Source organism: Solanum verrucosum, unplaced genomic scaffold, assembly GCF_900185275.1.
Source record: "Solanum verrucosum unplaced genomic scaffold, falcon-dt-bn FXZP01000073.1, whole genome shotgun sequence".
Lineage (NCBI taxonomy): Eukaryota > Viridiplantae > Streptophyta > Magnoliopsida > Solanales > Solanaceae > Solanum > Solanum verrucosum.
The window spans coordinates 32,836-49,788 of NW_026020298.1; the positions used below are offsets into that span (position 1 = coordinate 32,836).

Genomic DNA, 16,953 nt, shown 5'->3' on the forward strand with positions numbered 1-16,953 from the left:
CTTTAGCTTAATTTAATATGATTTTTGCGATTGAACTATTGAAATTATGGTTGTAGCATATTGGGTTTGGTGTGGGTGAAGTCTAAGTAACCTGAATTGCATGGAACAACTGAATTTCCCAATGATATATCAGGTGACATCATTCTTAAGGGAAAAAGACGTTGATTGGTCGATTTTAGACAAATTGGGGAAAGTCTGAGTACCCTGAGGTTGGTAATGATATGGACTAGGCTTTGATTGCATAGAATAGGGCTTTGGTTTGGTTGTCATAGACTGTGTGTTGGAAATTGGGGGTCGGGGTAAAAATTTAACATGAGAGGCCAATCGGCGAGCTTAGTCGAGCTTGCAGAGTGACTCGGTGTTTCCCCAACTAACTCTTTATCTCGCCCTTTTGCTCTGAATTTTAACTGTTGGATTCTGTAACATTCGGCGATACGTCTGAGCTCGTCGAGTTCACTTGCCAACTCGTCGAATGCCCTTGTTATTGCCTTTTGTAGCCCTGTTTATTGTAAATCTTTTTGTGAAATTCGGCGAGCTACTTTTAGCTCACCGATCTAGTTTTTCGTCTCACCGATTGATCCCAAACCTCACCGACTTGTGCTGACCACCTTGTACTTTGGTTTTGTGCTTTTCGGTGAGCCATCTATAGCTTACCGAATGAGCTCCGCGACTCACCGATTCGATCGGTGAGGTTTCCTAGAATTCTTTTATTTTTATATTGCGCTAACCCATTGTAATTGCATTTGTTTGATTTGTGTTGTCTTGAAAATATGGCTAGGCCCAAGGTACTTCGAAGGAATCAACCACCTAGAAAGGGAGCACGAGGAGTGGTCATTTTTGAAGAGGCTTCTCCTCCACGATCAACGCAACCCAAACTTCCTCCGACATAGGGGAAGGGGACAGACAAAGGTAAAAGACTTACGGAGCCTAGTCCAAATAATTCCACCTCTGACAGCATAGGTGTCTACGCTTCCCACCTCGCTACATCCAAGTCAGACAGAGAGGATGAGATTGGGTCTAGAACTCCAGTTTATGAGTCAGAACTAAAGGATGACGAAACCCATCAGAGGAGACGGGCTGAATTTCGCTCCAAAGCACTGCATGATCCATCTAGACTCTTGGTACTCCCAACTCTTCCTCCACCTCCAATATAGGCAGCTGAGTAGGCACCACGAGTGCCCCTGATTCAATCACCTCTTCCACGTTCGATGAACAGATAAAAGGCGGCTGGGTTGAGAAAGATTCTAAAAGAGAAGCGGTTGTCTACTGATAGGGTAGTGGACATGTATCCACATGGGTGGGACACAATTCAGTTCCACAAATTTGAGAGATTCACATAGTGTTGAGGCCCTTACATACCTTCTTAGGTCTAGGAATTCTATGAGGAGTACGGGAAGCTGGTCCCGAAAGGCAAGAAGAAGGCCACTTCGTTTGAACCTGTTGATCATGTGGTGGTGCAAGGTAAAAAGGTGAAGTGCATCAGTTCGGACATAAATGAGGCGTTGGGGTACACATTCTATATAATTCATTTCTTATCGAATAGGATTCAGAAGAAGACCCTCTATGATCTTAAGGAATGGTTGGCTCCCTTGATTTCTGGCATTACACCTCCGTGGATTGAGCCAGGGGTCCAGATTGAAAAGAAGGACATTAATGTAGTTGTGAGGTACTAGTTTGGATTTATTAGTAGCATACTCATGTTGTCACAGAATGAATCAATCCCCCGGCGCCCGAAGGCAGCTCTGTTGGGATCTATCATTGATCGGGATAGAGTGAATCAAGGGATGATTATTGAGCAGGAGATGGCCATGAGGGCCAAGCAGAGCAAGACATCGCTATCATTCCCAGTGTTGATCACAGAGTTGTGCCGAAAAGCTAGAGTGCCCTTTGTGGCAAAGACACTCATAATTGAGTCTCGCCTTTTAATAGATTAAAATAATATATCAAACTACAAAGCTCATAATAATTATATCAATATTAAGAGTATAAATACTTGTAATGGAGTAGAGAAGTTTATTAATATTTAGAACATAAACAAACATCTCTTCTTGATTCGTTTAATATATATGGAATGTACTAGCACAAGAAGTTGGAATATGACCACTCTCATAATTTAGATCAAATTATATTTAATCGTTTTCTACAATCATCAAGATGTTTTTCCTACTTCATATTTAATTGTGAACATTAATTTATAACTTATGACAACCGACAATTTGAATCTTTCGTGCATGAGTTAGATAACTCTGTACACAAAAATTGTCTGCTATATAAGTAATGAACACGCATATTAACACAATAATTTATTCAAATAAAGATATTATTATAATAATTAAATAAAATATAGTCTTTACTTAGATTAATTGAAAAAATATTATAACTCAACAACATGATTAATAGTATATCCCAACACAAACAACTACTAGGACAAAGATATAATAGTATCTCATTAGCACAATGATGCCAACACTTTTCGTAAGATGATTAGAGGTCCTTGATATTGGGAGTCTAAGCATCTTCAAAGTCATCATTTTCTATCCCATATTGTAGAAAGGGATTGTCTAATCCTTCGCATTTAGAAAAAAAATCATCAATGTAATATGGTAAATGACTTTACTTATGTAAAAATAAAATATGATATTTCAAGTTCTTGTGACTCATTAAATTTTTCATTTTCTAAAAGACTTATACATTGAGAAACTACCTTCTATAGGTGAGAAAAGATCAAAATTATCCAAATTTGTAAAAATGTTATCATGAGAGATTAGATGTTCCTCTTTCCCATGTGAATCCTCAAGTGTAGTCTTGTCTCCCTCTTTTGCATTGTCTAGTTTCATTGGAGGAGCGACTTTGGGTAGGGCAACGTTTGCAGTAATGCATACTCCTTCCTTGTCATTTTCACCTGCAAATTATGTGAAAATTTAATATTAAATAGAAAATTAACATAGCTAATAGTATTGATTATGTGAAAGAACTCAAACTAAATATTTACACATTAATTGTATAATTCGTGTGATCTATTCAGTGCAATCATTTAGCGTTTTGTGGTGAATATAATTCTTGTGATTTATCTAGTGCATTCATTAAGAGACTTTATGGTGAAATTACCATTATTTAGTGTAAAATTGTAAGTGGTCATAGACTTAACATCATTGGCCACCATTTATTCCTAAAAATAAGGTGATTTTAACTTATTTTCTAATATTTGTAGGTAAGTAAAAATTATAATCTCAGATATATTAGTATATAGTTTTGACAAATTAGACGGGGGATGGTTATAATGGTAGGGGAGTGGTGTAGTAATTATGAGGAATAAATTCCTAAAAAAGGAATAAATTAATCGGGTAATGAAAAGACCAAAATACCCCTCTAAAATCTAGTTGACTTTTCTTATCCAGGTAGCCCGACTTCAAAAGGGCATATCTCTCTCATACAAACTCAAAAATTAGCAAACTCTATGGCGTTAGAAAGATAATTCAAATACATATCATTTGATATCTTGTGGCCCACCTAACTCATCTTGTACCAGGAGTTATGGTCGTTTGAAGTTGACCCAAAACTCATACTTAATATACTTGCCAAATTTCAGATTTTTATTCTTTCCAAAAATGGTTCTTTCTAATTCTAGCTCTTTCAAATAGCGGGGTGTTACAATATCTCCCCCTTGGGAACATTCGTCCTCTAATGAGATTACTCTTAGTAGGCTAAGGGTGTAACATCTAACATTCAACTCAACCACCCAACAAGCAAATCTAACACATTCAGTATATCAATTTAAAGAGTACTAAGAAGAGAATTAGTACCTTGATCTGGAATTTCTCCTGGCTCAAAGAGATGCGGGTATCTCTTCTTCATATCTTCCTCAGCCTCCCATGTAGCTTCCTCAACAAATTTATTCCTCCATAAGACCTTGACTGATGCTACCTCCTTGGTTCTCAACTTGCGGACCTAACGATCTAGAATCTGAACAAGAATCTGCTCGTAAGATAAGTTATCCTTAATACCAATATCCTCAGTAGGTATAATAAGTGAAGGATCGCTCACACACTTCTTCAATATATAAATGTGGAATACCAGATGAATCGTTGCTAACTCTTGGGGTAGCTCCAACTCATAAGCTACGTTATCGATCCTCTTGAATATTTTATAAGGACCAATACATCGGGGACTAAGTTTCCCTTCGTACCAAATCTCATAACACCTTTCATGGGTGAAATCTTCAAATAATCCCAATCATCTACTTCAAACTATAAGTCAATTCGCCTAACATCAGTGTAGGATTTCTAACGACTTTGCGTTGTTTTCAACCTCTCTTGAATAATCTCAACTTTCTCCATATCTTGATAAACTAAGTTTGGTTCTATCAACCCAGCTTCACCGACCTCAAACCATCCAATAGGAGATATATACATCTTCTCCCATAAAGAGCCTCATACGGAGCCATTTGGATGCTAGAATGATAACTATTGTTGTAAGAAAACTCAATGATAGGTAGGTGTCCATCCCAATTTCCTTTGAAATCAATCACACAAGCCTACAACAGATCTTCTAAAGTCTGAATAGTGCGCTCGGCTTGACCATCAGTCTGAGGATGAAAAGCAGTACTCAAATTCACCTTTGAACCTAAACCTTTCTGGAAGGACTTTCAAATTTGCGCGGTAAATTCTGCACCTCTATCTAAAATAATCGACACTAGAACTCCATGAAGTCTAACTACCTCTTGAATATATAACTTATCATAATCTTCTGTTGAATGGGTAGTCTTTACCGATAAAAGGTGCACTCATTTAGTCATTCGATCTACAATCATCCAAATATAATCATGCTTCCGGTGAGACCGCGGTAAACCTGTAATAAAGTCCATATTGTTCATCTCCCACGTCCATTCTGGAAGAACTCTATTCTGAGCCATACCACCGAGCCTCTGGTGCTCTACTTTAACTTTTTATCAATTCGAACACTTAGTAGCAAACTCTGCATTGCCCTTCTTCATACTACTCCACCAATAAACCTCTATCAGATCACGATACATCTTTGTAGAACCCAGATGGATAGAATATCTGGAGCTATGAGCTTCTTCCATGATCCTCTCTTGGAGTTCATCCACCCTTGGCACACACAATCTACCTTGATATCTCAATACACCATCTCCCCATTGTTCAAAAGCCATCACTTTTTGATTATGAATATTCGCCTTTAATTCAAGCAAAATAGTATCTTGGTCTTGCTTCTCTTTCACCTCAGACACTAGTGACGATTCAGCCCCATTCATCACCACCACTCCTCCTTCATTGGAATCCATTAACCAAACTCCCAATCATGCAAGTCTATGCATATCTTTTGCTAACTCTTTCTTGTCTGCATCAACATGGGTGGTACTACCCATAGACAACCTGCTCAAAGCATCAGCAACCACATTAGCCTTACCTAGGTGATATAGAATACTCAAGTCATAATCCTTGAGTAACTCTAACCACCTCATCTGCCTGAGATTAAGCACTTTCTGACTGAACACATACTGAAGGATCTTGTGATCGGTGAAAACATCTACATGACATCATAAAGATAGTGACGCCATAATTTCAAAGCAAATACTATGGCAGCCAACTCTAGATCATGGGTTGGGTAATTCTTCTCATGAACCTTGAGATGTCTGGAGGCATAAATTATAACCTTGCCATTCTGCATTAACACACAACCCAAACTGACTCTGGACGCATCACAATAAACCACAAAGCCTTGTATACCCTCTGGTAAGGTCAATACTGAGCAATAGTCAATTGCTTTTTCAATTCCTGGAAGCTTTTCTCACAAACTTCAGACCATTAAAACTTAATCGCTTTCTGAGTCAACATGGTCAAAGGAGATGAAATAGATGAAAACCCCTCGACGAACCTTCTATAATATCCAGCAAACCCCAAGAAACTCCTAATATATGTTGGAGACATGAGTCTAGGCCAATTATGTACTGCATCTATCTTTTGAGCATCAACTCGAATCCCATCATCGGAAACAATGTGACCTAACAATGCCACAGACTTAAGCCAAAATTCACACTTAGAAAATTTAACGTATAACTCCTTATCCTTTAGAGTTTGGAGCACTATTCTGAGATGGCTAGCATGATCTTCCTGATTCCTCGAATAGATTAGAATGTCATCAATTAATACGATAACAAACATATCTAAATAAGGCTTGAATACTCTATTCATAAGGTCCATGAATGTTGCAGGAGCATTGGTCAAACTAAAGGACATAACTAGGAACTCATAATGACCATAGCAGGTCCTAAAAGTTGTCTTAGGGATATCACTTTCTCTTACTCTCAACTGATGATAGCCAGATCTGAGGTCTATCTTAGAAAAACAAGTGGCACCTTGAAGTTGACCGAATAGATCATCAATTCTCGTAAGAGGATACTTATTTTTTATAGTAACCTTGTCCAGCTGACGGTAATCTATACACATTCTAAGAGAACCATCTTTCTTTATCACAAAAAAAGACCTGAGCGCCCCAAGGTGAGACACTTGGTCGAATAAAGCCTTTCTCCAGGAGATCTTTCAACTACTCTTTTAACTCTTTCAACTCTGTTGATGCCAATCTATATGGAGGAATAGATATAGGATGAATATCGAGAAGAACATTTATACCGAAGTCTATTTCTCTCTCAGGAGGGACTACAATTAATGAATTACTACTCAGTTATTGATCAAACCCACATTAAAACAGCAATTAAATCATCAAACAACAATACCCATAAGCTAATTAGACAAATAAACACATGATCATACCTCAAGAATTGGAGTTTTAGCTACACATCATAAAAAGAGAAAAACAATTACCAACTATATTAGCCATGAGCTGGGTAAAAGATTCCAAGTCTTTACAATGGTCTAAATTGAATAAATTCCAAAACCCACTGGCAAATCCTCAAATTCAAGCTTCAAAGTCTCCAATGAAAACTCAAAATCTCAGAGAGAAACTCAAAATATCGAACTCAGGGAATCAGAACTCTGGAAATTTCATTTAAAATTTCAATTTATAGTTGCCCAATTTTTGGTCTGAAAGACCATTAGGCGAAGTAAGTCGTGCCTCGCCAAACCATTCGGCGATCTGCCCTTTCTCCAGTCCATCGTCGGTTTACATTAGCCATTTGTCTTCAGGGTTCTGTGACTTAAGGCGATCAATGTTGCTATTGTGGAATCATTTGGCGATCCGCCGACTGCTCCTTCCTGTCGCCAAACCGGTTCTTCCACACGGCTGGCACACTGGAACTTTGGGCGAGCTAAAGAGCCACTTGGCAACTCACCAAGTGGTCTTGGCGATCACCAAGATCGCTTTTCTTCAGTTTGCTCCTTTTTGCCTGGTAGTGTCCTTGCCTTACTCCTTAGCCTTCATAACTGCAAATCATCACTTTAACATTAGTTTAGAGCATAAATTAGGCATTTGAGGACACTTAAACTATCAAAACAAAATCTTAAATGAGTCAAAATCTCAGACACATCAGCAGTAGAGAATTGATATATATCCAACAATATAAGCTTCTCTGCATAATAGTCAATATCATCACCATATACAGCTGCCCTAATTTGTCGTTCCTGTAAAGTCGGAGAACTTTGTAAGATACAGATAAATAATAAAATTATGCTTAGAGGATGAGATGCGACAATAATGAGCGAGAGTACCTGCTCGTCTACCAAAATTAGATTTTTGAATCGGAATTTCATCTCCAAACTTAGTCTGTCTCGACTCATGTCTTTAATTTGGACTTTGCAAGTCCAATCAGGAGTGTCAGTTGTTATTCTTTCAATATTCAATCTTGGTGCCATATGAATTCATCTTCACAATGAGATCCACAACAATTAGAGTTCTTTTAAATTCATAAACTCTTGGTAATGGTAAGTCACACATGCAAGGTTAAATGTTGTAAATTTTTGAACTCTAAAATCTCTATGAGTCTACTGTTAAAGAAGGGAACAAAGTTCATTACAATACACCATCAAACACCTTTTAAACAATATAGAGTAGAGATGATAGTAATACTAACATGCAATAGAAACTAACAACTCAAAAAGTGAAAAAAAGAGCAAGAGACCAAAAAATATATTTAGCACTGCAATTCTTCAAAGAATTTGAAATATCTCAAACAAAAAACAATAAAGCTGAAAAATCAAAGACGAAAGAAAATAGAAGTGAACATGAGCATAACAAAGAAAAGAGGAGACTGACAGAAGCACAATCTACAAAGAATTGCAGAAAAAGAAAATAAAAGGACGTAAAAGCTGCAAACCGATGAAAGCAATAAAAGGAAAATCAAAAACCCACAAATTTTAAGCTTCAAGGAGATGAATTGTCGATGCTTAAACATCAAAGAAGAAACAACAAAGAAATGTGCATGAGCAGAATAAACAAAAGAGATGAAATTGCATAAAAAGAAAATAAAAGGATCTAAAAGTTGGAAACTGATGAAAGCAACAAAAGGAAAGCCAAAAACCCACCAAATTGAAGCTTCAAGGAGATGAGGTGCAAAAGTTGAAACATCAAAGAAGAAACAACAAAGAAGTGTGTAGGGGTGGCAAATGGTTAGATTAGATCGGATTTGGATGGATTGAATATGGATTGAGCAAAAATTGTTTGGATTACAATCCACCCAAATAGAATATGAGCAAATATGGATTTGGTCAAATATGGTTTGGGTAAAATGGTTCTAACCCATTTTTTAAAAAATTGTTTTAAAAAAAAAAAAATTACCCCCACCCCCCGAGGCGCCCTCACCCCCAACTTCCACCAACCTACCCTTAAATTTATTTTTTTCCAAAAACAAAAACAATCTGTTTTTTCAAAAAAAAAAAAAAAATTTACCCCCTCCCCCCGGGCACCCCCCACCCCCCTAAAATAGCTTGAAGCCCATATTTGACCAATTAAAATATGAGTGACCCAGGTCATTATATATGGGCAAAATGGACTCATTTCATTAATATGGATTCAAATTCACCCCTAGAAGTGTGCATGAGCAGAATAAACAAAAGAGATGATTCACATAAGTACAATCAACAAACAATTGCATAAAAAGAAAATAAAAAGACCTAAAAGTTGCAAACCGATGAAAGCAACAAAAAGAAAACCAAAAACCCACCAATTTGAAGCTTCAAGGAATTAAGTTGCAGAAGTTAGTTGAGAGAAGGACTGATGGTTCACTTTTGATTTGCTTGAGTATATATGTAAAGGCAATAGCTACAATGTACACGCAAATGTAGAACCTCCACGTGTTGAACGACCAATAAAATAGGGCCAGAAAGATTCCTACATTCGAAGGGATCAATTATAGGTTTTTTTATATAAAGGTACAAACACGTAATGCTAAAGGTTCAAACACTTAATGCCATAATAGTTGTAAAAAGGTATAAACACCCAATGCTAAAGGTACAAAAACTTAATGTCATGTTAGTCTCACTCTTGTTGGCTCATATAAAAGGGTAATGTTATATATATAGGATGAAATTATGATTTTACTCTTTTCTTTAAAGTTTATATTTAAGAATGTTTTGTGCATTATTAAATATCGTTTTAATTCTTAAGACTAATAATTATAAATAACTTGAATTAAAAAAATTAAAATTAAATATGAGAAAAAATTATATGTTTAATTGAGGTGAAAGTGTTTAACATGAATTACAAACATAACAACTTCTAACAGATTAGCTTATTTTAGAATTATTGAAAAAAAAAACTATTTCAAAGGCATATGATTGAAAATTAAATAACATACAAGTACTAGGGAAAAAAATACAAAGACGGAGTGTGGGTGGGAGGAATTTTTGAACTTACTTTAAAGATACAATGAAGTAAATAGATAATACTTACATTATCCATAAATTTAAATATCTGAACAATAGAATAAAAATTCAAATCTTTTAAAAATTCTAGGAGTAAAAAAAATAAATAAATAAATATGCTTTATATTATAAAAAGAACACTTGATAATTATATTAAACCAAGTAATAAGCGCTAATAAAAATCAATAATAACAATCTAATAGTTTTAAATAGTGAACAATGTCATAGAGAAATATATAAAACATAAATATTATTTGATAATTACATGATTCATTGTCTATTCATACTCATATAGTTTGATAATGGGGGATTGACAAGGGAAGGGGTAGTGTACTCTTCACTGAGAAACAATATAATAATTCTATCTTTTTAAAGATTATATCACTTAACATGTCTGATCATTGGAATCAGAGCTTGAGCTAGAGTATATGTGACTCTAGAGACCGTTATCATTGGAATCACCTCAGGGGACTAGTTTAAACCTTGAATTTGGTAATGCTTAAAGATGAGTTTGAGCTAAAAACTGAAAGCTATTGGATCAAAAATTTAGAGAAATACCACAAACGCTACCTTATTATCGCCCCAAATCTACAGATGATTAACTCCGGTGAGCTACGACAGCTTCAGGGCGTAACATTTGGCCTTCACCATTGTGGACCTCTGTCTGTAGTAGCATTCCTTTCTCTTTGATTTCCTTTTGTCTTTTCTTTTTGTTTATTTTTGGTTCTTTAGTTTATTGTTTCCTTCGCTGAAGTGGTAAGGCATGTGGGCCTAAACTCATCAGTTTTTGTTTGATTGACATTTTAATTTGTTTTAATAAATTCTTGGGTCCATTTTGGACCCTTTTATTTATAAAAAAAAAAAAAAAGGTAGAAGTACCACTCTAGACTATAATCTAAATTTCAGAGATACATCTTAACTAAACTAAGGTCCTATTACTCCTTAACTCATTTTTTTGTAATTTTGTACATTTTTTTGGCTTACGTGGCATCCAAATATCTCTCACGCGCCTCAACTGCGTGGAGTCACGAGGTGTGCCACATAAGCCAAAAGGTGTACAATATTATATATAAAATGAGTTAAGGGGTAATAGAACCTTAGTTTAGTTAAGTTGTGTCTCTGAAATTTCAGTCATAGTCTAGGGGTACTTGTGCCTTCTCCCTTAAAATAAATGTTTAAACACTATATCTTAATCTAAAATATTTTAAATTAATTTTTTAATATTATATGTGTATCGCGTGGGTATGTATACTAATATATATATATATAATTAGATTTATACTTATACTTAATTAAGAACAAGTGTTGGTTGAGTTGATTATGTTATGGTTGTAATTTTGTTATCCCTTTTGGAATTGAATTGTTACTCAAACTCTATGTGTTGGTTCCCTGAGCTTACTCATGTACTTGTAATCAGCTTGTGTGCACCATAATTCTCATATATTGACTAGGGTGGTTTGTTTCTCTTTCCCTAATAAATCATGGTTACTTGTATATATGATCACTGTTATTACATTTGCTCTTTCTATGCTTACTTTTATATATATATATATATATATATTTTCTCTTATTAATAAGCGGCTAACATTGACGTGCTTGGGTGAACATGATTGCTTCATCGGGTCTTTTTATGGCATCCACCGCTTAAATCCAGATAAGAACAAGGTTTTTATGGAAAGTCATCATATATTGGCTTCGGTGAGTTTTGTGTGTCAATGGAATGATTTTGATTTGTAGGAAAATTCATTTGTTTGCGTCACCTTGTGTGTGGTCTTCATTATGGCAACAAAAAAAACAAAAATAAAATAAAATATATATATATATATATATATATATATATATACCTTTTTCGCTTCCAAATTACTTGTCATATTTCACTTCAATAATTAGTTAACAAGATAGAAAAAGCACATGAAAGTACAATTACAATTGAAATAACCCACAAATTATACGAGACATGAATATTTATGAGAACCAATAACCCAAACTGTTATTGTTGGATGGATTATCTTGCAATGGCTGTAAACAATCATCAAAACCAAAATAGCTAAAATTCCCAGCTGTAGTTGTAGTCATTGTACTTGCTCCATATTGATGATATTCATTATTTGTACCAATTATCATTTCATTCTTACTGTTATATCCCATTTCTGAATTTGGAAATTCGCTACTCAAGTTGTAGTAGTTACCACTGCTTGTTATATCCTCTGGCAATGGTGGCAATTCTGTTGATGTTCTATTCTTACTATCGTACCTGGATGATCAGTTGAACACCCTTCATTACAAAACTATATTATGCATATGGATCGAAATTATATATATCACATTTTTGCGAGTTCGCTACCTGAACTATTAAGTGTTCACTCTTTCTATCTGAACTACCACTATTGCTCAGATAGAAAAAGGGAACAATTGATAGTTCTCGTATGTTTTGATAAATAGTTGGTGAACATCTAACAGATGCACGTGCTTGGATCAAGAAAGAGTTGGATGGTGTTTTTAGATGGAATAATTATAATTAAACAATTAAAAGTATGTTCTCTATAACAGTTTAATCTTTTGAATGAAATTATGACACGATTTAATACCTATAACCATATTCCATATGCACGTCGTAGTTGGGGTTATAGTATTGTTGTGACACAAACTCTCCACCATCACAACTATCGCCACCAACATTATTCATGTTGCTGAGGGAAAAATGACTGAACTGGGCCTCGTAATCGACGTTAGGAGCAGGAGCATTCTCAGTCTGATCAAAGACCAATAACTGTTTCTGTTGTTGTTGTTGGTGGTGGTGTTGATATTCGTCGTCAGGGGAGACTATACAAGTAACCGAATAGCCATGTGGCATGTCAGAGTAGACAAAGTTGGTCCGAGTTGGTTTGTTAGATTTGTTATTAACACGCATGGAACGTGCAGCTCTATCATAAGCCAACGCAGCTTCTTCAGCAGTGTCAAATGTCCCGAGCCAATGCCTTTCTTTCGTGTTTGGATCTCTTATCTCCGCAGCATATCGACCCCATGGCCTTCGCCTTACTCCCAAATATCGAAAATTGCTTTGTTGTTCCTCTGATTTTTGTTTGATACTTTGAGTACTAGCACCAACGTTCTTTCTTTGTTTTGTGCTCTTACTAGTTGATGAAAAAGTGGATGAGTTGATCAAATCCATTTTGAAAAAAATTCGTTTGAAGTTTAAGTTCTGGATTCGCCTCTGTTAGCTGGATTGAGGAAAACAGTGTACTGAGTTCTGATGGTTGAGATGTATTTTTCTTGACTAAACAATGTGTTGCATACAAATATATATAGAGTGACAATCATATTTTGTTCATTATTTTAAACTATCAAAGTTTAGTAGTAGAAATCTGTTAATTATGAATAATGATTGCCTCAAGTGATATTGCAAGTATTAGGACTTCTTGATGTTAATCATGTTATGGGCTTAAATCTTATGTGTTTCTCCACTTTCTTTTATTCATTTAATATTCATATTTCATTGCTCAATTAATCTTGAGTCGCATCACATAACATTTATTAAAGACGAACATGGTCCTTACTATTCTCCGTGATCACTTCTCAAACATGAAATCTCTAGGATCACCCTTGGTACTTTATGATTATAGTGATGTGATTCCTTGATGATTTTGATCGAAATCATATAAACACAATTCCTATTTGATATAGCTACTTCTGCAAATATTTTACGATTAAGCAGCAATTGTCTCTTATACAAATCATGTATTAATCTACTATACCTATAGGATACTCCCCTTTCACGAATTACAGTGCTTATCCTAGTGATCTATAAACGACGAAAATCTCTCTTTTTCCTATCCCTATCCCGATGAGTCGAAACTAAAGCTCTTATTTTCTGTTGAATGATAGTTCTAATAAGCAGGACATGGTTCAAGTCTGCCAATCTGTTAGGATGATTCAACTACATACATCACAATACTTCCACTTGACAACTATCGTAATGATAAATGGTTGTCACTCCATCCCAGCAGGGGTAGATAATCCATATCAAGTCTTATTGTAAATGAGTTAACTTGTATATTGGGACCAAGGGTGGAGTTAGGAAAGCAAAAGAGGTTCATTCGAATTTACTTAGTCATAAAATTATAATGTAAATACATAGGACGGACTTAGAGTATTAATTATTAATTCATGTGAATTCAGTAGTTTTTGTGATATTTACTAGTAATAATTATATATTTTTTTATTATCAATTCAATCATTATTATTTATTAACTTAAAATTATTTTAAAAATCTATAAACTTTAAATTACGAATCAACCTATATATGTACCATGTCAAAATTATTGGACATAATAAAAGTATGATATATTTAAGCGAATGAGCTAAATGATTGCATGCTCATCAAGTTTCTATATTCCAAATGATGACTCAAGTATATGCACTCTTATTTTGCAATCATTAGGTGCATTTAGCTATCTTGGAATTTCTCTTATCAAATTGGATTTTGTAAGAAGTTTCTAATTGATTATTAGTTTTATATGATCAATTAAATGGGACTTTGTTATTATATGAAAATAGTGGGCCTTGCTTTTCAATATGTTTGTATGATTAATAGTATCTGGTCAAGTTTACTAATTATAAGAGCTATATCACATTCACATGTCACACAAAATCACAAGTAAATAATGATCACTAGAGTCAATATTTTTTTTAAAATGTAGACCCAAGATACCTTTTAATTTTTAATTTTTCTATTTTACGCTGAATGTCTATGATCCGTATTAAATCGCGATTAAATTTTAATTCATGCATTATAGAGTACATTTCTGGATGTGAGCTTCCAACATGATTTTTTTATTCTCTCAAATTCGAATTAGAAATTTTTAATTAAAGACAGAAGAATTTCAGCCATCACACCAAAATCAAAGTTGGTTAGACCCAAAATTCTTGATTATTCATATAGAAAATTTATGTTCAAACTTTATTATTTTATGTGGCCATATTATATGATAATCATGTTCTTGATTTGTGCTTCATGTGGACAAAAGTATTTTTTAATCTTTTGTGCATGTTATTCCAACATGACTCAATCCTTAGTACCAAGTTATTTGACCCTATCTTTGAATAAAATGACAAGATTTTTTAAAAAAAAAATATAATCTACGTTTGCTTTATTTAGTGCGAAAGAAAAGTAAGTTAGCCTTTTCTCGTGCTAACCTGAAATATTTTGTGTATCGAACTGATTTCGAGGAAGGTAGCCTTTGCTCAAGATACTGAAAATGCTTAAAGGATGCAGAAAAATTAAACTTATTTTTATTTACTTAATGGATGGCTAGTGATATTACTACAAATAATTATTATTTTGCCAAATTTGCAACTATATTGTACCATGGCTTTAATGAGTTGTGCTTTTTCTGTGACTGGATGAAAATTATTGGACATGATTAATTTTAATTTTTTAAATACAAGTAGTACATGTGTTCGAACGCTATGTTGAATGTGTGCAATCATTTTAAGTCTTGAGTTCCTAATTAAAATTCTCATATGAAATATGAACAAGAGCATTGATAGAAATTAACTTTAAAGGACCTTTAGTGATAGAGTAAAGTCATGATAAGATGATCATATATTATCTTCTACCAAAATAGATATCAAAACATGCAAAAATAAATAAAAAGAACTTCAATAATATGTTTTGATCAATTAATTCTTAATATATATTTGTATCTTCTAGTATATAAGAAGGTTTGAGTTGTTGACTTTAATGCCGCTAAGAGGTCGTTTGGTGGCTGATTAAGAGGTGATTTATTTATGTATTAAATCTCGTATAACTTGTATCATATTTGGTAGTATCTTTTTGCTATGTATGAAATTCAATACACCAAATACAATGTTTGGTTAGTAATTTAGAATATCGCATAATTAATATATGTATAAGTTAATTAAGAGGAAATCTATGTATTATTTTATATAGGATAGAAGATGAAATAATTAATACACGAATAACTAATACATGTATAACTAATCCCTGCTTAATTATACACATATAATTAATTTTTACATTACTAATATATGCATACTCTACTCAACAACCAGACAACCCCAACTTATATAACTAATTCTTACATTACTAATATATGCATAATTCTAATCAGCAACCAATCGACCCCTAAGTGAATTAAGAAAAGTAATTTGGATTATTTTAAAGAAATTTCTTATTGGTTATATTAGCCCTTTTTCAAATTATTCTTCTAATTTATTTTTTCTTGGGATGGGCGGTGCTAGGTGAATGGCAATTATTTGTTGGCATGGCATGCATTGAAGACACAAGAATGCACATGATATTAATGATGTGAAGTACTATATAATCATAATTAGCATAATGATCAAATGAGTACTTAAGGCAATTTTTGTGGAACCCATTTGGATTTAGGATGAAATATTTGGAGGGTCCAACCTAATTTATGGGTAGATGAATTTTTAATTAATTTAGTAGGATCATAATGTGAAGCGAGTGTAAATAAAGAAGTAAAGAATTCATAAAACTCAACTTGTTTTGGACTGAAATGCAATTGTTCTTGTTGTATTTATTTTTTGAAGTTGATATAACCAATTTAGATGCGTATCATCGAAAATTCGTGAAAGAGTATTCAACTTATTATTTTTTTGTACTTAATTATCTTAATCTTAATCATTAAGATTTAAACTTTTACATTTAATAATTGACAAAGAAGTCAGTCAGTCAATCAATTTCACATGTTCTACTACTGTCATCTCCCATCATTATCAACTATCACTGCTATTTTTAGTGAATATAACTTGAAACTTAAACTAAACCATAAAATAACTAGATTTGAGCCCACAACATGATTAACATCAGATAGTCCTAAGACTTGCAACATCATTTGAAGTAATCATGATTCATGATTGACAAAATTTCTACTATTAAACTTAGATAGTTTTAAATAATTACTAACATTATTATATTTTAAGACTCACTCTATATATATATTTGTATGTAACATCCACTATTCAGTCAAGAAAAAATAACATTCTACTCTATCTCTATTTTCTCAAATAGTCAACAGACTGACATAGGAGAATTCAGAATTTAAAGTTCTTACGAAAAATTTCCAAA

At 33.9% G+C, this 16,953-nt stretch overlaps 1 protein-coding gene across 1 annotated transcript; it reads right to left on the reverse strand.

Moving 5' to 3' along the window:
- Window positions 1–11,801: 11,801 nt before the first annotated feature.
- On the reverse strand, window positions 11,802–13,008 carry LOC125834782 (ethylene-responsive transcription factor LEP-like). The gene is made up of 2 exons (XM_049513934.1): window positions 12,425–13,008; window positions 11,802–12,090 (listed from the first exon to the last, which is right to left on the reverse strand). Exons 1-2 carry the CDS (start codon window positions 13,006–13,008, stop codon window positions 11,802–11,804), a joined length of 873 nt encoding a protein of 290 aa, XP_049369891.1.
- Between the last annotated feature and the right edge of the window lie 3,945 nt (window positions 13,009–16,953).